The sequence below is a fragment of the Merops nubicus genome, unplaced genomic scaffold (assembly GCF_000691845.1).
Source record: "Merops nubicus isolate BGI_N331 unplaced genomic scaffold, ASM69184v1 scaffold19383, whole genome shotgun sequence".
In the NCBI taxonomy this organism is placed as follows: Eukaryota; Metazoa; Chordata; class Aves; order Coraciiformes; family Meropidae; genus Merops; species Merops nubicus.
Genome location: NW_008601169.1, coordinates 1 through 22,399, shown reverse-complemented (window position 1 = coordinate 22,399; position 22,399 = coordinate 1). Strand labels below are relative to the sequence as shown.

Genomic DNA, 22,399 nt, shown 5'->3' with positions numbered 1-22,399 from the left:
CTTGTGTTATATTAATATAAGAACAAAGTCCCTAACAGTTCCATAAATATACCAACCTAGCTTTCTACAGTCTAGGACTGGAGTTAATGCTTGTCAGACACATTCTAATTATAGAGAAAAATATTGCTTCCCTCCATGCAGTTACTGAGAAAGCCAAAGCTGCTGCCTCACGGGTGGGAATGACCACAAACTTGCCAAGTCACACATGAGAACTGGATCTTTTTATTTCACTGGTAAGGAACAGAGAACCATCAGTGGAAACTGCTCCAAGAATATTAGAGATTGCTACTGAAAACCAAAATCTATCAAGTTGTCAGTGAGTTTTATTAGTTTAACAGTCTGAAACTTTGATAGAGTTGTTTTTAAATCCAGTAAAGACTGCAGAAATCAGTGAGAATTTCAGATTTTCTCTGCATAGCAAATAACTATTACTATTTTAAATAAACGTCACAGTTCAGAGTATCAAAAAAAAAAAACCTAAAGCAATGCTTTTCAGTGATATATAAATAAAAGTTGAATATTAATGAAAAAGAACCTCCATAATTTCTTTCTGAAGCTGAGGTTTGAGTGGTAACACTAGAAGTTGTAAGGAAAGAATTAAGTAAAACCTTTTCCAAGCCACCGCTAAGGTACATTTCTAAAGAACTGTTTTATTATCCTGTATTGTTTACAATATATTATACAATATCTTAAAAAAAAAAACCTGAACCATCATATGCACTTAAAGAAGATTCTGTTTTGCACTAATTACAAAACTGAATATTAGAATCCAACTCCAAAGGCAGAAGTACCATAAGAGAGCACAAGATCACCACAAGGAATGAGCACATCATTACTGATGCATTATATACAGAAACTGATTCATCAGTTATCCTCACCTGCTTTACAAACACACCAAGAAATCATTTCATTAACATAAACGAGTCAGCAGTTTGCTACTGTACAATAAAACTGGACCTTTCTCAGGATCATCTACCTTGTTAAAATAATTGCTATCAATACCAATTTTCACAGCATGTTTCGACACTCGTCGTCGTTCTGCTCATTTGACCACTTCAGCATGAACCGATGAAACCACAGACTTCTTTCATAGGACGCCTGGGTTTGTCTCAGACAGATTTCTCTAGGATTTATCTAGAAGTCAGTGATTTCAGCCTTAATACATTGCACCAAAAAAAATCAAGTACTTATGTCAGTAATAGTGGCTACACAAAACTGCCAGTTATTTAGAAAACAACATGACATTTCAGTTTAAAACAAACACACACAAAAAGAAAGTCAATTACACACTTCTGTGTGACTCCTTTTCTGTAAGAGCACCACAGCTGGCTTTCTTCAACAGCATGTCATTTCAGGAATATTTGAGCCCCAGACGTGCCATAGTGTGTTTGAGTGCCGTTTCCTCTACAAATCGTACGTTAACGTGGTCTTGGTTTTCATATGGATGCACACCTACAAAAACGTTGTGAGAAAAGTATTTAAAGAACTGTGTTCACACACTTAGTCCTGCAGCCTATTAAACATCTTCATCTACAGTACTGCGAGATAAGGCCACAGATGGACCTTCATTTACACAAAATAAGTGCAGCTTTCAGTGGAGTCATTTGGATGCCCATCCATGCCAGAAACTTCCCTGTTAGTGGGATATAAGTAAATGATATCCAAACAGAGGAAAGCTAGACCATCTCTGGAGGCCAACAGGGACTTCCACACTAATTCTACACTAGAGATTCAAACCAAGATTTACTCACAGTGGATACGTTTGTGCTAGTATAGAAAACCAACCAGGACACATTCTCACCTGCTTCTATGTGGTTTAACTCTTTTCTCTCCCCAAATGGGATGATATCCATACATGGACAATACTATTTTAGCCTTCAGGCCCTTATCCTGACTTTATTTTGCTTGCTAGTACAAGCATAGCCAGTAATGCTAAAGAATGTAATGCTTCCCTTAGTGTACCCTGTTTCTCCAGGGGGATTAAAAAAAAAAAAAAGCCTTCAGATGCTTAGGTTCACTGTATGAAGTAAGTACCCTACCCAATTCAAACTGAATTTAAAATAAAAAGGAACAGCATCAGGAAAAACAAACAAAAAACCAACCCTGTTACTTCAGAGGTAATCTTCCACTTTCCAAAGTGGAAGATCTGATTTGTGTTGCCTCTTAGCCACCAGACTGTGTAAATAAGGAACAAGCTCTTCTCCCCATTTGAACACAGTAACAGCTACCACCACACTGTGGGTGAGCCACATTCCACTGCACGTGTCCTGAAAAACACAAGTTTACTAACTGGATTCAACACCCAGAGGATCTGGATGAAAGGATATGCAGTGAAGAAATGTCCTGACAATTCCAATTGCAATAAGATGACCAAACCTACACATGCAGGTATCACTGGAGTTTTAGAACTCTGTTATGTCAGTATAGGCAGAATACAGCTGAGCATGAGCATCAAATACTGGTCTTCCAAAGTACAAAATTAACATTACCTTGATCCTCTATTTCTGCCAGCATATTAATCAGGTAGTTAAGTGGCAAAAACTCTACAGGGACTGAGAGTCTCTCAGGGATAGGCCTGGTACACTGTAAGGGAGAATATTTCAGGTCAGTTCACAAAGTCACATAGTAGCAAGTTTCAATGTTATCTTTAGCATGCTACAGTTTACAGAAAGGTCTGAAATCTCATCACTGGCAAAGTAAAGGATGTTTAAAATGGCCCATGTGCTCTTACCTGCCTGTTCCCCAGCTTCTCGAGCAGGAATTTTACGTATTTCCGTGCAATGAAATTAGCATTTATCGGATGATTCCAAAACTGGCAGAGCTTTTGACCAAGAGCCTAGTAAGCAAAAAAAAAAAACAACCCCAAAACCTGAGAATGTAGACACAGAACAGTGGAAACTCAGGAGCAAGAAAAGGAGGAAAAGGAGGAAAAAAAACCCAAACACAGATATTTTGGTTTCAGATACTGATAACATAACCTAAAATGTCATCATTTTTAGCCACAGAACCTTCCTTTCACAGCCATTAATGTTCCCAAAATGTGGGAAACAATCAAAACGTTGCTACTCAGTATCCTCTGAGCTACTCAGCAAGTTTCTATCAATCAGTGTGTTCCACTTTTCACATGTACTTAAATACAGATTGAGGTTTAAAATGACTGTTTATCCTTTACTGTGACTCTTTGGTTTAGATCCATTCTTCTCCTGAAGAACAGAGATGCCCCATTCCTCAATGTCCTGTTCAGAACAGGGCTTCTGTCAGGCCCAGCCTAAGGAATCTTTCTTACAAAAGCAGAATGCTGACAAGGAGAGATACTGGGAACAGAACTTGCATCCCATTATTTAGGACATCATCCTGGGAATCGATTACCTTGATTCACATTCCAAAAGGCAAAAGAGATTCAAACCCAGATGTCCCAAAACTTCCAATGATAAATATGAGCACACTAAGCTCCACATTAGCTCCACCTTCTGCTATTTTCCCTATCCAGATCTCTCCCTCCCGGCCTCCACCCTCCCTTCCAGTTGTATTGCAATGCAGGCTACTGAAAGAGCTCATTTAGGAAATGCTGGACACTTTCAATGGTTCCCAAATACTTGCTTCTGATGCAACTGAAGTCATCTATTGAATGTAACCTGCTCAAAATAGTCTGATTGACCCCAAAGTGTCCTTTCTGGCAAACAAACTATTATCTTCATTTTTTTCCCAAAGCTCTAAATAGATACAATAAGGCACTGAGCCGACTGTGTGTAACTAGCAGTACACGTTCCCTAAAGCCCCCACAGCTCAGCCCTTCACGTCAAAGCCTGGTTGGAATGGTGTTCCCCACCCACCAGGCCTGAGGCTGGCAGCTCAGAGAGGCCCCATGCTGACCCCAGCTCACCAACACATGCCCAAAACAAGATACAAAGAACCTCCTGTGGAGTTCTCCCTCCCTACCACTTCTCAGAACTGCTGCCAAATAAAGAAGCCCTTGTTCGAAGAAAACCAAAGTGGCACTTCTGGCCATTTGAACTATACGTAATAGCTCATAATGAACAAACAATAAGCAACTTATGTTGAGAAAAGCCTGTTCTACAGCAAGGAGTTCCCAAGGGGGATCCCTGGTATTCCTCTGCTCACTGAGATGTTGTGATCCCTCTGCAGTACTGTGGCGTGCACTAAGAACAAAAAGGGAAAAGAAGTCAATCTTCTATCTGGTGGAACTTCTAATGGAGCATCAGTACACAGTTCCAGCATGCAGCTCAACTAGTCACCTTCCCAATGGGCATGACTGAGATATTTCATAGGGGGAGACCTTGTAATTCAATCCCCACCACAGGCATCTCCTATGATCAGGTCTCACAGCTTTTATGGTACCAGCTTTTGAACATAATTGATAACAAAATATATAAAACCTAATGCAGAGGTCACAAATGGGAACGGCATTTGTGAATGTTAAAAAACACACAAGCCCTTCATAAATCCTCTTTAAGCTCTGTTAAACCCATGCTGCTTTCTGCAGATGAGTGCTCAGCAAAACAGCATCAGTCTCATGTATTTGCTTCCTGCTGGGCACTGGGGCCACTGTAACACACTACAGTTAAATCTATCATCTAAGTTATCAGAGTATTCTACAGGTCGTGAGCAGCAGGTGGAGAAACTGTGGAAGTCCAGGTTATATCTGCACCCTATTTGAGTTACAGGTGAATCTTCTATTGGAAAACTAGGACAGGAGGAAATTCCAGAATCCACGTAGTGAAATCCAAAGGCATTAGTTACCTCGGGAAGCCTCATGATAATACTGAGCTTCAGCTTTTCATTTTTCTCAGTGTCATCCAGGTCTATAAGAGAAAGGAAGAAAAAGGACAAAACCCAAACCAGTAAGCACATAAACTTTCAACTGAAGACATTCTGAACAAATACAAATTTCCATAATGAAAGGAAAAAGTTGATTTTAAGTAAGTGGTACTAGGAGTATTATTTAATACCATTTACATAAATATTTTTATGTATTTGTGCATGTAAGTTCACCTCTTTATGTAACAATTTGTACAGTAACTCAAACCTGTTCAGCAGAACTCCCCACATTTATAATCTTTCATTTATCAAGACCAGGCACAGATTTATGGAGCACATTGTGTTGTCCCTCTCTTGAACACCAGAGAAACAGCACGTTACAAAGGAACATGGCTGGAGCTGTAGCCAAGTGCTTTACTGCTGGAGAGTTGTGCTGCTGCATCCCAGGAACCTCATGCTACAGGTGTCTCTTCCTGCCTTCTGACCTAGGAAAGGTAATTAGCCCAAGTGTGACTGACTGTGCCTGCAACTGCCATTTTGTCCCACCCCCAATTTCACTCTGAAGCTTAAGGCCCCTGTCATTCCCAGGTGTGTGCTAGCTTACTCCTAAACCTCCTTTGTGAAAATAAGCTACTTAGCTCCTGCTGAGAAGAAAGCCACATAGTGAACATGATCTGGTCCCAGTGACTACAGGGATTCATACAGAGCTTCTTTATCTCCTGCTTTTAGTTACCAGTACAATACATTTAGAAGCCATTCACAAGTTCAACATTTACTAAAAATATTGGTCAGCCAAGCAGACTTTAATTTGCTTATTTTGAATCACTTCCTAGCACAGAGCTTCTAGCCATTTGCTAATTCCAGCACTAGGATTTACTTTATGTTTGGAACAAGATAAAGCTGAGCACTGGACAGCAGACTAAGTTCCTTACTCATACATGGGCACTCTCATAAATTTTCACAGAAATCCCCCCCCAAGGAAAGTCTATGATGAGCTTTATTATTCACTTCTCTAAGAAGCCCCAAGTAGAAAAATTGTAAGCTCAAATTCTTTCCAAACAGATATTTCTTTGTCTACTATGGTAAAACTCAATCATATAGTTTGAGCCCTAACCTTCTCCTTTCAGCTAGGCAACATCATTGGCTACAGCCCTCCCCAAAACAACTCTCTGAGATGAGTTTCCCAGGCAGTACATCCTGTGAGAGCCCAAACAGCTGAAAGGACATCATCCCCAGTGAGCTGGCTGGGAACAAACTAAACACATGAAAACTCACTGTACCTTTCAGCAGTTTGCTGACACAAGTTTCTGTCAGACGCAGGACTCCAGTATCAATATAGTGCAGGAGGGTGTGCAGAGGGAGGCATCGAATACCAAGCCCCAAGTGCAGGGTGTGAAAACCTGTGAAAGAGACATTCCTTGTTTGGTACAACAAAACTGGTTTGGTTTTTTTTTTTTTTTCTCAGTCTACATTAGGAACTAGCACTACTGTAGCTAAAGCAAACACTTTCCTTAACTTGTTTCTAGCTGATGAGGAAATCAGTTTCAGTAGTCTTTAGTCATTCTCTAAGTCCTCTAAAGTACAATCCTGTCAGAGGAGAACCAAGGAGACTGAAAACAGCCACTATAGTCATACACAGTTGTTAAACATCTTCAAGCTGCTGCCTTACATCTGACTTAGTATATTAATTAGTCTTTTATCTCCCTTTTTCCTCTTAGAACCGGAGGCCTCACCACCCTCAGTATATGGCTGCCATCCAGACACTCAGCCAGCTGAACATGAGCCAAGAAGACCAACAGCATCCTGGCCTGTATCAAAAACTGTCCAGCAAGAGTAGGGAAGGGGTCATGCCCCTGCACTCTGCACTGGTGAGGTCACAGCCTGAGTACTGGGTTCACTGTTGGGCATCACAGTATAAGAAAGACACTGAGGTGCTGGAGCAGGTCCAGAGAAGGGCAACAAACCTGCTGAAGGGTCTGGGGAGCATATCTTATGAGATAAGCTCATAAGGAGCAGCTGAGGGAACTGGGATTGTTTAGCCTGGCGAGGAGAAGGCTGAGGGTAGACCTGTTTGCTCTCTACAACTACCTGAAAGCATGTTGTAGTGAGGTGGGTGTTGGTGTCTTCTCTCTGGTAACTAGCAATAGGATGAGAGGAAATGGGCTCAAGTTGCACCAGGGGAGGTTTCAATTGGATATTAGGAAGAATTTCTTTACTGAAAGAGTGGTGATGCATTGGAACAGACTGCCCAGGGAAGTCATGGCATCGCCATCCCTGAAGGAGTCCAAAAAACATGTGGACGTGGTACTTCAGGTCATGGTAGTGTTGGGTTGATGGTTGGATTTTATGATCTTGAAGGTCTTTTCCAACCTTATTGCCTCCATGATTCCTACAGGCAGCACTGAGACTTCAGTTTCTCACTTATCACCATCCAGGTGATGGTCTTGTCATCATGTGGCACCATTTGCACCCACACAGTGTAAGTTTAAGTGACAACCTCATACCAAAACCAGTTTCACAGACTGAAGATAAGTCAGGAAATACAAACTAAAAAGATTCAACAAACTGAAAGCATTAAGAAGTTAAGAAGTCGTTCCCTAACAAAAATAAGCAAGTGCTTTGAAAAGACTAATTATGAAGAGCTCAGCACAATGGAAGTCTGCTATCAGAATCAGCTCCTCTGTCAAGGCTGGAAAGAATCCTCTCAGGACAAAACTGAAAAATATTAGGAGGATCACAGCACAAGAAAACCCTTTTTTTTTTCCTTCCTTCTCCAGGATAGAATTTTCCCTTGTAGCCCATGACATAGAAGTCCATTTGGATAAGGAAAAAAAATATAAATGAAAGAAGTCTAAATCTTAGTTCTGAACTAAGACTGTGCTCAAGCATTTTGATGGAAGCTGAAAACTACTAAAACTCTGACTTGTCTCTATTTGTGGTAACTCTTCAGTTCTGTCTCATTTCACTTGCATACATTTATGGAGGGTCTTCCCCTCTGTAACTGTCTTGAACAGGTTTCAACACTGCCAAAGCTAACTTGACACGTATGCTGCAACTACTGCTCTTCTGGGAGGAGCTCACAGCGTTGCTCTCCTCACTCCTGATGCAAGCAGCGTGGCACAGGCCGTACCGGGAGGCAAAGGCATGCACAGGCCATTGGCAGCTTCCAGAATCCGACTCATGATGTGGAACACGGTGAACTCCTCTGCGCTTCCTCTCTCATTGCTGTATTTAACAGAGTAGCGACATATTAGGAACTTGAGAGATCAACACTCTAGTGAAGATATAGTCAACTTGTTGTACTACATGCATGCATTTAGTGCACATTTGGGGTGAATTGCCATGGGATGCCATATGTGTACTTGGATGTCTGTCACCTCACGGCACTAGCTGTTCACTGTTGACAGTCTGTGGTGTCACCTTTCCCCACTACTGTACATTTACAAGGTTCTCAGCAGTACCTGGTACAAACAGCAATAGGTGAAATATTTTGAGTGCTGGTGCAAGTGACCTGGCTTTTATAGGTGTTCAACACCCACTGCCCAGCTTGAGACCACTGTGGACTCAGCAGCTTTGAGCTCCAGCCTTAAAACTGCCTATGCGATTAATATCCACGTTGGCTTAGAGGGACAGCAGGATCACTACAAGGAGTGCCTGAGTCATACTGACATCCACAGTAGAGTAACCACTTCAAGCAAGTGGTACTGTTGAAGACCAAAATTATTATGCCTGTATTTTAAAAGGCAGACTGGAAGCTCTAACAAGTGACTTGCTCACAAGCAGAAGATGCAAGAATGAAGCTGGTATCTCCTCCAAACTTCTTTCATTATTCGATGTACTAGGTTCAGCTAAAAAACAAAAACAAAACCAACTGAATGTTACAAGGTGTCTGTACAGCAGGCACTTGGCCTTCATTTCACACACCAGTTTATGTTAAAACCTTATCATGAAACTTCTATTAAGCCTTCAGTATTTATCTTTTTTCCTAGAAGCTTAAAATGTAAAAGTGATTAAACTTCAAATTTTAACTCAATTGTCCTACTCCACAAGTTTAAACTAAGTGCCTCCATCTCATCAAAGCATTGTGAAAGACATACAGCATCTTAACACATCATGCTTCCTGGGAATCAGCTGATCTCACACTCTTGCATCAAGTTATCAAAGATTGGTTTGCCATGAAAGCAGAACCCACATGTCTCAGTGGCTGAGCATTTGGCAAGGTCCCTAGGACCCAGACAAAACTGGATGATGCTGAAGTCAGTGGAATACCATTTGCTGAAAAAAAGTCTGCAGGAGGAATCCCACAAATCTAGTCCTGGCAAGGAGGAAAAGATAAGAAAAGAAAATGTCTCTCCTCTGCTGAGCTTTGGTTTTGCTCTTAGTGAAGTACAACAATCCCTTGGCCCAGTGTCACTTCTCTGTGCTCCCAAACTAACTGTCAGGACAGACTGTCAGCATACAAAAGCCACAAGCCCTGTTCTCACTTGGACCTTCTAAGCTTCCGCAGCTGAGAGAGAGGAACCAGGCATGAAAGAGACAAAGTGACTTTGTCTAGCCAGCCCCTCACAGTTAACTTGTCTCAGGCTCTGAGCAAGACAGAAACAGGATATGCAGAAGTTGTTCATGTGCAAAGGCCAAAACAGGAATATTGGTCTTCAGTAATGCTCCTGAGTGCTCTCATCTGTACCGTGGCCAGAAATCTCTACAAGGCAGCACTTTGTCCCCCCACCCCTCCATCCAGCCTTGCACAGCTACCTGATGCAGAATAACCACCTAATACTTTCTTGATGCAGTAGCAAGCTCCAGCTTGATCTCTCTCAAGTATGGCAAGTTTTCTCCACTCATTTTCCAGGAAATTAATGATTTCCAGTTTTCAGAGAAAAGTCACAAGACCACACCTGCTGCCAGAACAACTTTCATCCCTGGCCAGCACACAGGTTACAGCTAATGCCTCTGCATCAGGAGATACAGCTGGATCTGAAGACAAGTGTTGAGGTAAAGGGAAGGTCCTTACAAACTCTAAAACCACATTATTTGCACAACAAAAACAATTTTCATGGGTATGATACTCCAGAATCAATACTCTTTGCTTAACAACACAGCAAACTGTACAGCTTTCACAGGGCATAGAGAGAACAACTTCCTAAGTCATAGCCCACTTAGCTACCACAACATACTGAAATCTTAAATACATGCATGCTTCTGACATAACACTCCCACCAACAGCACTACTCCCTTTGGAGATCAGCATCTATCACCTACAATGGACATTATAAAAAATACATATAGAAAGAGAAGCCATGTCTCAACCTGTAACACACAGGATAATGGGCACATGAGAAAGAAAACTATTTTATAGAGGCAGTTTCCTCTCCAAGGCCAGCAATCGGCCTCTGGGGGAACAAAGTTAAAAGCTAAACCCACTTAATAACAAAGATGTACAGTATGAGGTTCCTCTGGGCAAGTACCAGAAGCCATTTCCTTGGACTGCTCTAAACTAGTAAGACAGCACACGATCCATGGCAAGACAGGGCATGCAGTAGGGCCGAGGCTGACACCGGCAAAGGACCTTGCTGTCTCAGAACATTTCCAGGCAACACTGCTGAGTAGACTGAGTTCTGCTGAAGTAATTTGGAACCACAAGTGCTCAGCTCCTGTGGCTGTTTCTACAGGAAAGACATGGAAGTAGCCAAAGAGAAGAAGCAGGAGAAAAGGGAGTAAGACAAGGTCTTGCTGTCTCCGAGTCCCCTCCTCACTATTTGCTGTCAGAGCAGCAAATGCCATGCTGCTTCTCTAAGTTATCCCACCCTTTCCTGCCCCACTGGAATGAAAAGAGAGAGAAACAGATATGGAGTAAGGATAAGAAAGTGATTGCAGGGTGGAAATAGAACAGGGACATACAAACTACTACTACTGGCTAGGTGGCATGCAGACTGGTCACCAGACATCCTCAGGCTCTGCAGATCTTTGGCAAACACAGGAATTCCCACCAAGACATTTCATTCACACTTCCCCATGTTACTTCTCTGTATACAAATACACACAGTTCTCTGACAAAACAGCAGACTCGTTGCTATGAGAAACTGTCAACGCTCCCATGTCTTGGATATTTTGACTTCAGCTGCAATTGATTTATACAGTGGCTACACACCACAAAGCCCTGTTCTCAGGCACTCCTTTGCTCCTGAATAGAATAAAAAAAAATACCTTTATGAAAGCAAACAGACAAGCAAATAATTTAAAATCTCTTCTTGGTTCATTAGTTTCAGTAGCTCAGCTACACACTGCTGATGCTACGGAAAATCATCAGCAAAATCAAAACTATTCATTACTCTGAAAAGCTTTCAAGCTTTTAGAAAATTTTTTTTTTTTAGAAATCAGAACTTCTGATTAGGATGAGGGGAAAACAAAGCCTAACAAAGAAATTTCTGAAGATTTTCAAACAGCCAGAGGGCAGAAGCAATTTTAGAGACACAGTATCTTTGGTTATAGTAGCTTTCCAAGAAAGGAAAGTCTGTAAATTAAGAGAATTTTTACTTGTAGTCGTGTTAAGAAAATAATTCTGAGAGTTTGCCAATGGAGATGTCTGAGATTTGTTTTGATTGTAAGATTTAGTGTACCATAATTTAGCACTGTAGATCAAGGCTGCGTAGGTGCTTTCATTTTTTTTACGTTTGTTTATAGTAAGAATGAAAAAAGATAACTGGAAAAAGAAATGAAAGGAGAATAAACACTCCATTTGTACTTTTTTCAGCACTGTTTTAAGACACAAAGCTTTGCTTCACGCTGTACTGTCCCTATTTTAATCAGTCACTAATTTTTCTTTCTTTCCTATAAAGATACAGAAAACAGAACTTGCCAAGCTCTAGAGAAGGCCTGAACAGGAAAGTCAGTAACCTCAGTGGGAGCTGCAGCAGTTCAGAGAACACCAACGCTGAGAGGACAAGGGATTGGCACAGGCCTTGTGACAGATGCAGGCCTCAGTAGCCTCCACAACTTTCCCCATACACCCATCCCTAGAAAACAGCACTGGGGAGGGGAGTTTCTCCAGAACCCTGTGGCAGGGCTAGCACAGCAAACAACTTACTGTTAGTTGCCATGTGAGCTTTTGAGGGCTACATTCTACACTTAAAGGACTTCATGTTGAGAGACACAAAAGCAGGTACAATCATTTCTATACACAACAGCCATAGTTTTTACAGCTTTTTTTCAAAAAGTTCCTCTTAAGGGAATGAAAACATAAAAATAAGACTTTTGAAAGCAAATTTGCATCATAGTTTATATGAATTTCTTCAGGCAGAACTCCATCTCCTCTTACACTCACAAAAAGCCCACTGAAGTCAGTATGAAGGAGTAGTGACATTTTACCCCTGTGTCATACTACAGTGAAAATTTTCTCATTTTTTATTTTCCCTGATGGCAGTTTGATTATTCAAGACATGCAGCAATGTATTCAACAGGGGGGAAAATAAAGGAAAAATAAAGACCATTCTTTCAACTCTCAGGATGAGTTCATATTTTCACTTCTGGGAGTACACCACAAGCTGTAAAGGGAACTGTTTCTTCTATATTCTGAGTGACCAATACAATTCTTAAGTATCATTTCCTTTATCATTATATGCAACATTAAGCAGCAAAATATGGTTTAGCATCTTAAAAATAATTTCCTCCCACCAAATATATGTTGTATACACATAGTACACACCCAATATCCTACTATCCAACAAATACATGCTTGCTCACGATAATGATTATGAAATTAGACTAACCAGGTTTGCAACATAATCCAAAACTATTTCATCAATCTTCTTTTTTCCTACATACTGTAGATGTCTCATAAGGTGATCCTTTAACTGAGCAACCATCTAGGAAAAAAAAAAGCCAACAATTCAGTGTCTATGGGCATCCTCAGAAGGTACAAAAGCTCAAGCAGGTGCAGGGCCTGATCAGTAGGTATGAGCACAAGAGGATGCTTCCCTGTTGCAAGACCCAGTTCAGAGGGAGGTGCCAAGCTATTGTACCATCTTGCCAAATTCAACAGCAGATGTGAATATTTTAAATGGTTTAGTTCAGATTCAGCAAAATGAGAGGTAAATTGAACCTTCAATGTCATTGAAGAAACAAAGTTTATGGTTCTTAAATGTCTCTGGGTAAAGCCAAGTGAACAGGATGAAAAGGTTTTTAACATGCACATTGAGTCCTGAAATAGTTATTATGTACAACTAAAACAGAGATTTTATGACAGAGAAAATTATAGGTAGTACAGTTTGTGGTAGTAGCCAAGAGCCTGAGTACCTGAGTGACTAATGGCAACTTCAGGTTAAACATTAATGGTAGAGTCTTTAAAATCAGCTGTTTGTTATCATACAGTCCATGCCACTCCCTGCCTTCTCCTTTCTGATATACTCTGATCTCACATAACTTTGGATTGCAACTGAAGTCCATGCTGGCTCTTTGCTGAGAATTACTATGAAGCTCTATTTGTTTCAAAGCCCAGAGTAAAGCTCAGGCAAATAAACTGTCTCAAGGAGCTGACAAGCAGAGTAATCTCAGTGTGTCAGCAAAGCAATATAGGTTATTAGGAAACCACAGACAAAGGACAGCAGTGACCTGCTTTTCGGATTTGTCTAAAACTACAAGGAAGGAATTTAGAGAAGCTTCAGAGAGTAAGAAGCAAAACATGGAAACAAAGGAACAAGACTGCAAAGAAAAGACTTGCCTTGAATTTGGACAGGACAGTGACAAGCTCTTCACATATGCAGTGCTGAGACCTTCCAGTGCATGCTAAAGTTTTATTTAATTTTAATAGAACAAGAGATAAGCAAAGATGTGTATTTAAAAAGAGGAAGGACGGGTAGAGATTTGAAATAGGTAGAAGGATGGTAGATCCTTTAGAGCGAGAGATCATCACTGAAACCAGTGCAAAAGAGGAAGGGGCCTCAGAACATCCAGAGCAGTCCCAAAGGTGAGGTGGAAGGAAACGGAGACAGTAACTTGAGGAGCAAGAAGATCTGTGGTCTTCTCTTGAAGGAAAGCAGTGGGTGGGGAATTCACTTATACATGTTTTAAGGACGTAAATTAGTCCAAAAATCACTGACATTAAGATGAACTTCAGGAGGATGGAATAATAGTTTCTAGCAAAAAAAAAAAAAATTTGTATTGGGAACAAGCATTTTGACAAAAATTTCATTGCTGTTTTTTGCCCCCTATGCCTTCCAATGTCATGACTTGTTATGATATGATATCCTGACTATGAACTATAAAACTCAGGAAATACCATGTTTGTCCCATAGTTACTCTGAGCTTCCACTCAGCAATGGAATTTACGAGCTTCCTCTTTACATTTGTTGAGGCTGTGCGTCCTCTAGTGCACACTGTGACAAAAGCACATACCAGTCCCATTAGCAATTGCTGCTGATAATCCTCCTCTTGAAAGAGAGGTGCTAGCCTTTCCTCTGAAATAAAAAGAGCAAGAATCATTCAAGGACATGATGGTACAGAGGTAACACCAGACTTCAACCAGCTTCAAAAGTACTTAGAAACACACAAAGGAACAGAAGTGGTGGTTTGATCTACTCACCTACAGAACTAAGAGAACCAAGGAATGTAAAGTAACCCTGTATTGGCCATCCTCTCCCTCAAGTGCTTAACGGAGGAACACAAGCCTGCCACGCTACCTGACACTTGACTTGCATGACTCTTTTCTGTAGGAGTTACCAGTGTGGTGATTCAGTAGCTCAAAGCAGCTCAGAGAACCTGCTGGTAACAGCAATGAAATGCCCATACTATTTGGATCTTGTCATTTACAAACAAACAAGCTGAAACAGCTGCATGGGTTTTCCAAGGGAATGGCTAGACAGAAAGAAAATACCCCACAGAATCATTTACCACTTCCCTGGTTCTCTCCAAGGGTTTGTCTGCTTCTGCATATGGGATTTGGACACCACTATGTAAAAGAATGTAACTTTTACAGCTAAATGGAAGGAGTTTACAGTATCTACTGACATTTAATACCCTGTATTTCCTAATAAGTACTTCCTGTCTACACAAAGGAAGACAACAATCTCGTTTCATCACATAAGTGATGAAAATCAAGTCAATATTTTACAGACAGAAGTGCTAAAATTTTTTACCAAGTTCTTTCCAGTCATCTTGGCTTATCTGGAAATATATATTTACCCCAGGGAATATACACTGCATTGATGCTTGCTACTGTCTGGAAGCTACCCAGAAATTCTCTGGTAACAGCTGACTTCATAGAATCATAGAATCCTTTAGGTTGGAAGGGACCTTCAAGATCATCAAGTCCAACCATTGAGCCATTAGGGCTCTAAAGTCCTCTGCTAAAACAGATCACTTCTTTATCACTAAGCTCCTCTGGAAAACATGAACCTGAGATGGTCAAAGTTGATCCAAGGTCCTCAAAGTCTGAGCCCATAGCTGTAACAGCTGTGGTGTGGATGACCAGCATTAGGGGCTGGAAATGAATGCAGTCAAAAAAAAATCAAGAACAGGAGTGAGCAGCACCTAGATCAGCAACATTCCAGCACACAGTGGCAAGGGCACACAGAAGGCACTTTTGTGTGAACTGCAGGAACTAAATTTACTATTAAATTCAGTTTGTTACAGAGGAATTGAGCAACAGAAAACTACAAGTGTTCCTGGCCTAGGGAAATTCATTACGTCTGCTTTCTTTATACCAAGATTTTTCACCAGCCACCATCTGTACCACACACATGTTCCAGAGGTGCAAAGACTTGCAGAGTTCTAAGTGGGCAAGACTCAACAGTAACATGGTGTCATCGACACTCTGATCCAGGAGAAAAGTCCTGAAGAAGAAATCTTTAGGCAGACGAAGGTTTACTGCTTATGTTGTTAGATACAATACACAGTAGGAACTACATTTTCAAGGGTTTCCTAGTCAGTATGATCCTACCACTACTATCAGAAGGAAAGTTTCCCTCTAGCTTAATAAATGCTCATCTTAATGCCTTAAACTATTCTGTGCTGAAAACACACACAGCAATTTGGTTGTAGCCAACAACAGCTAGATGGAAACATCATAATGCATTTTACAGCTAAGGCCAACATCAATACAAGTTTTACTTACCAGAGTCCCAAGTGTCCAAATGTAAAAGCACCCTGGGGGTTGAAACAAAAAATCAGCTCATTTCATATGCATTACTCTACAGGATTTCATAAGGACACTATAAGCTTAAATGACCCTTTGATCTTTCAAAGACTGCTGTCAAGGATTTCAAAGAAATCCAAGAAGTGTACATGTGACTATGTTTAGTAAATATTAAATAGCATTTAAAAAATTCTATATTTGTCTAGTTTGCATAGGAGTAACTTAATGTCTACCATGAATTCCCTAGCTCTAGAGACCTGGATATTTCAGGTCATGCTGTAGTGATTACAAGGATCCCAGTAATTAATTTTCAGCTGGATAATCTTCTTTAAAGTAAGGTATCTAACCAGATGCTTAATCACTTATTTAAATGTCAGCTTCAATCCTTCAGTATGCTTCAAGAGAATAAGAAAGGGTAAATATAATAGGAAATAGTACCTACTTTTGGGCATTTTCAAAAATACTCCTCAAATATGCTGTGGTTCTTCTCTCCTCTCTCTGGTTTGTAAACAAACAAAAATCCCCAAATGAACAAAGTATCAGGTCAATTAAAATACTCTGATAAAACAGAGAGAAGAAATTAAGCTGGTTTTCCCTAGAAGTGCAAATAATATACACTGGGGCTTCAACCCACCTTCTAACTCCCCATGCTCATAGGCACTCACACATCTAACCTACATGACAATACAGGCATGTGCAAGGTCTGCTTGTGTTTATTTCTCACATTATTTTAACATAGTAAGACTTAGAGGCAAGCACCCCATAAGTAAAATGACTGCAAGCTTTTGCACATCTCATAATCAGATTCCCATTTCTTCATCCTCAAAATGAAAAAGCCAGCTCTTCTGTTTGGCTTTGGAGGCAGCTCTGGAGACTGTTTCAGTGCATGCATATTTACCTCTTCTGAAAGGTTATGCCACTCCCTCCTGAGCACATTGCTGTGGTAATGCAAGTGTGGCTCTGCATACTTCACACTCTCCAAGTTTGAGTTGAGTTTCTCCCAGAAGCCTGTGGAGTTTTGAAACTGAAAAGTATTGCAGGGAAATCATGAATACAGGCTGCACTCTTGAGAAATACCTATCACCCTCCCACTAAATGATTGTAAACAACTGTGATTAATGTAGCTCCATAAAAATCCAAGGGACAAAAGTTAAAAGCAGTTAAACTCTTTTTTTTTTCCCCCATCACTTTTATTTCCTTGATTTGACAGCAGGGGTAGCACTTAAACTTGAAGTCAGGTGCCTGTAATGCAGCTGCTTTGCCACCTTAGGATCCTTTGAAGTCACTGGGAAGAAATGCACACTGCTAGATCATAATTCATCTGACCTGCTTCACATGTTTGGGATGTGATGGGAAGAACTGCACCGCAGATTACACTTGCCATATTGTCTAGACTTCCGCTGACTATAAAAAGAGCCTTAGGCAACTGACTTAGACATAAATGTTTACATTTGGTCAAATAAATCCCATTTTGGTTTCTAGCAGTTTCAAACAGACAAACACCACCATGACCCCAGCAGCTGCTGGCTGCCACTATTTTCAAGCTGCATTAATAAATAGTTACATTGCAAACATCCATTTGCCAACCTCAAGTAACAGTGCCTCAGCCCACAAAAGAAACAAAACCCAAACATTTCCATAGCCATTCAGAAGCCTTTGACTCTAATGCTGAAATTAATTTAAACATAGCTGTGAGCAGACAGGAGGAGGAAAAAAAAAAAAAAACAACCCAAGCACACACACACTGGTTTCCTGAGCTAGTTCATGGACTAGGTGTAAAGATTTGAATCTGCTGTTTAAAAAGAGGGAGTGATGTGATCATTGCTGAGGAAGATAGGAGATTAAGGCAATTCCTTTCAGCAGCTTTAAAAGACAAGCGATGGTACTAGCTGTTCTTGTCCCTCTTTATATATATTTATCTCCCAATACAGACACTACAGCAGTGACATCTGAAGGAAGAAAAGTTCATAAGATTCCATTGTCTTGCGTTAACATGTAGGATTTTCCTCTATCTCTCTCTCTCTCTCCTACTTTTACACAATGACAACTCCTCTAAAAGAAAAGCTCAGAGTGTTTTAAAACCACTTCCAACTATAAATTAAATTTGCCAAGGCAAATAAATTGTAGAGACTCAATCCTGTCAGCCACTTCCCTCCAGCTGCCAGTGCTGGTTGTTGCTTTATTGCTGTAGCTGCAGCAGAGAAAAATAAATCTCAGTTTTGCTTCATGCTAGTTATATTTAGCAGCTGGAAACTAGGGAGTGCATATGGCACCATATGCTCACCCTGCCGGATCTAACTAACAACATCTACAGCCTACTACTGCAGTACATTGCCTAAATGTTACCAACAGGCAAGCAGAGAAATATCAAGACTGTAGTGTAAGGGTAACATCTAGTGACCAATTGCAGCAACTGCAGCAGCACCACCACTGTTAAATCACTTTCAGGCCACACGGGACTTTGATGTGTGCCAGGGGGCTGGGAAGCAAGACAGCAAGTTTCTTTCATATATTGAATCTGCAACAGGAAGCCACAGAGTTCAGAATTAAAAGCAGACACCACAGAAAACCTGTACTGTATTAGATCTCATTAAAAAGTCAAAAGTTTAAAAATATAGGATTAATTAAATCTGTAATTGCTTGAGCATGGCAAGGATTCAAAAGAGAAGGCTTCTTCATTTGATGACATGATGTTTATTTTGCAAATATTTCTAAAGAGTCAGCTCTTAATATCTAAGCATGAACACTTAAAAGAGGTTGAGCAGCCTTAGCAGGTTGCAATCCATGACAAGCTCCCATGAGGCCTTTCATATGTAATATTTGTTTTGTTTTTAACTGAAGACAAAGCAAGCTCTCTGCTAGAGCCCTCCCAAAGGATGCAGGGTGGCAATAAACTTTAAGAGGTGCATGTCCTCCCCCCAGGAACTGCAGTGCTACAGCTCCCCTGCAGTGAAAGCATCCAGGGAGCTGTGTAACCAACCACGTAGCTGCATGTGCAGCTTCTCCTTAAAGCACCGTTCTTCGTCCTGGTCAGTGTGAGGAAGAGGCTGCCTTTTCCTGTGCTGATCTCTCTGATGACTTCTTGCACTACACATTGAGAACTCCAAAAGGCATCTCAAAGCAACAATTTAACATTGTTTCTGTGAAATGCCATAAAATCTTTGCAAAGGAGCTACTACTTGTAGGACCAGATTTGTCACTATGGACTGACTTGTGATGCCCACAACATACACCAATTGAAACTCCAACAACTGAACTTGAGCCGTGGTGGGTTTGTGTCACTGGAGTGGTACAAGGCAGCCAATGCTCTAAACCTTACCCTGTGTGTTATCATCTTTGTCCTCACTCAAGAGTCAAAGCAATTTGCAATCAAAAGTAGCAGGAAATACTTATCTTTAGTTCAACTTTGACCTTTCCAATCTGTTTAGGTTTCAGACAGAAATAGGAAATGAGTTCCACAATCAGGAAGTATAGCTGCTAAAGGCATATGCCCCCAGGGGCTCAAGATTCAATCTCAGACAAATTAAGGGCCTGCTAACTTTGACCTCAGTGAATTACAAGGATTATCTAGAAACAAAATTTCTCAAGATCTGGTTTTCCCAGGTGTTCCAGCTCCCAGGGCTGCCCTTCCAATCAGAGAATGCAAAGCCCAATACCCTGACAGCAGTCTTGTGAGCCCATAGCAGCACAGCCGTGATGCACCGTTGTGGGGTGACTGAACAGTGGGTAGTTTCACTGATTTTACGTTTTTGTGAAAGCTGAAGTTTTGTGAGCTAATTATAAGCACTGTGGAAGAAACGGACTCTCACCTCTCTGAAGTGCTACACAAAACAATATTATCATGTACTCAGAGTTTGCTCCCATTTGTTGCTGGTACGGCTGCGTTCAAACTCCAACTCTCCCCACTAGCCCTCCATAACAAGATGTTTATTAAAAGCCCCTTTTAGATTTTGTAGGGGAACACTCAGGAAAATTTCAAGTATTTCTCTAAACTGGAGCTGAGGGAGTGGAATGGAAGACGGGAAGAATCACTCGTGTTGTTTTCAACGGAAAGCTCAATTTCCTACCCAAACAGCACATGATCTCCTCATCCAGCTCGCTGCCTTTTCCAGGCTGTGCAGGAATTTGTCCAGATTTAGCTAGCCAGAGCCCTGGCAGCAGTGCAGCCACAGGATGCTCTGGACAGAACAAAGTGAGAGGGTCGTGAACCACTGGTACCAGCAGCGGGACAGTGAATCTCTGTGTATCCCCACTTTGAGCTACATGTAGAAATCTTATATGGCTCTTGTGCTAAGTTTACCTCCAGCTAATGAAGTTGCAAAGTGAAGAGGTATGAATCTAATATAACAAGAATTAATTCTTGGAGGATTTTCCCTGTTGAATGGAAGAAGTCTCTTCAGAAAGGGGGGAAAAAAAAAAATGCATCTTTGATCTAGAACACATCAGTCTGAGTAACTGTTATTTCAGTAGATGCATAAGCCATTTCAAACAGGGCAATTTTCTGCTCACCCCTATTTTTGGATAGGGCTGTGGGGACACTGCTTCAGTGGTAATTAGCACAGGCCCACTCCACAGAAAAGCTCCTTATCTGCAAAGACAAATGGGGTTTTATACTGGCTCTTACCTCTAACACAGGTAGAGAAATTATGTCTGTTGAACATGTTACTCCAGGGATAATCTATAAATACAGACAAATTATAAGAATTATTTAGCATAAAACATGGGCCTATTTGGGTACCTAAGTGAATATCCATTATCAGTTTCATTTATGATACTAGCCAGCCAAAACTATACATTCATTTTTGCCAAAAATACAGAAGATGTTTCTCTCATACATATAATTTTAAAAAAGACAACATATTAGAACAGTGTCAGATCAGAGAAATTAAAATAAGCTGTTTACCCTATCTGTAGAATCTTGCCTGAAGTTATTTTACTTCTGCAAACTCACTCATGAATCTTAACTCTAATGATACTGTTTTTCTTGGAAATAACTGCATGATTTTGCTGGTTATATACATTCTGTATTTATTATAAACCCCATATGATATGCAATAAATTAATACCTCATTATGAATACAGCAACTTAATCACCCATTCCATTATTGTAGCTGTTCTTGCTTTATAAATGCTTTTATTTGCTGACAAAAAGATAGGACTAACAGAGAACACCTCTACGGTTAAGACCTGACAGAATAAAATGGGCATAAAGCACAGATATGGATTTACAGCATGCTGCTGAAAAGGTAAGGCATACAAGTTAAAGGCTGTACTAAGAGAAAAAACAAACACAGACTCCCTCTAGCTATTAAAGTACCAGCTGTTATCTTACCCCAATCCAGTCAAGCAGTGACGTGTAGGGCAAAAGTTTATCCAGATTGGGAGTTTCTGCACATAATCTGCAGTACAGAGAGGCTGAATGCAATATAAAAAGATTTATAAGGGCAAGATTGTATAAACTATCCGTTAACAAGAGCAGGCTTCACAGTCTGTTCCTTATCTAACATTTTTTTAGGGACAAATCCTGCTGCTGTCTCTGAAACAGCTTCCTCCGTGGTGGAACTGGTCCCATTCTGTGCACAAAAGGAGGAAGAGAAGTCCAGATGGCTGCAGGGCTGGGCCAGCTGCTTGGCTACAGCTCAGCACTGCAGGGGTCCTTTGTACAAAGGCTCAGGGCACAGGACATGCACTGGCTAGGCTGAGGAATAACCATTAGAGAATACCATGATACACCAAATCCTTATGAAAAAATGGTTTGAGGAAGCTAGAAGAGATTTGTTCTTCCAATCCAATCTCAATTATTTACATCCCAGATAACCAAGACAGAAGCCAGATGGAGAATTTGCTCTCCAGTGACCTAAAATAACAATAAACCTATTTGTCCCAGGAGATAGAAGAACGCGTTTGAAAATTTTTACTGCTAATCTGATTTGAAGAGATCTATTTCTAAACTACTGATGTTTTCTCTAACACCACAGGCCAGTTAACAAATTGTAACCAAAGAGACATTGTGGCTTCTCCTGAAGTCACAACTAGGGTATGCATGACAATTCAGTATGCAGGAAAAGGAATACCTACCAATGATAAACTCTTGGATGGGGTCAAAAGAATGACATGTTGACAGGTTATCAGAAATCCACCGAATAATCTGAAGGAACAAGAACAGTGGAGTTTGTCACATCTCTACATTCAGCCATGTTGTGTAAGAGACTATAGAAATTCTGGTGTTGGTACTAACACTTTGCATTTAGTAGCGATACAGAGATAAAACGTTTTCAGGACAGCCTTGGCCAATAAAGTAGCGTGGACAGCCCAGCTGATGGCACTATCAGGACTTTTCTTCTTTGGCAGGTAACGCTCATGCCCTGCCCCTGCTTTGTCTAAGACATCGGTCGCTGAGCAGTAAGCTCGGAGCAGGTTCTTCCCTCACCTGCATCTCCAGGTCTGCTGTGAGCGGGCCGTGCAGGAGGGCGCCGTGCAGCGCCGCCA

General features: G+C 40.9%; 1 protein-coding gene across 1 annotated transcript; it reads right to left on the bottom strand.

Moving 5' to 3' along the window:
• Positions 1 to 1,351: 1,351 nt before the first annotated feature.
• Positions 1,352 to 22,394, bottom strand: GSAP (gamma-secretase activating protein; the record flags this gene model as incomplete). The annotated part of the gene is made up of 16 exons (XM_008937923.1): positions 1,352 to 1,452; positions 2,490 to 2,583; positions 2,732 to 2,836; positions 4,762 to 4,823; positions 6,060 to 6,179; positions 7,910 to 8,004; positions 8,557 to 8,627; positions 12,549 to 12,644; positions 14,173 to 14,234; positions 15,890 to 15,921; positions 16,353 to 16,408; positions 16,809 to 16,934; positions 20,535 to 20,588; positions 21,243 to 21,325; positions 21,989 to 22,058; positions 22,341 to 22,394. Coding segments are annotated over 16 exons (1,281 nt in total), but the record flags the coding sequence as incomplete, so codon positions are not given.
• Between the last annotated feature and the right edge of the window lie 5 nt (positions 22,395 to 22,399).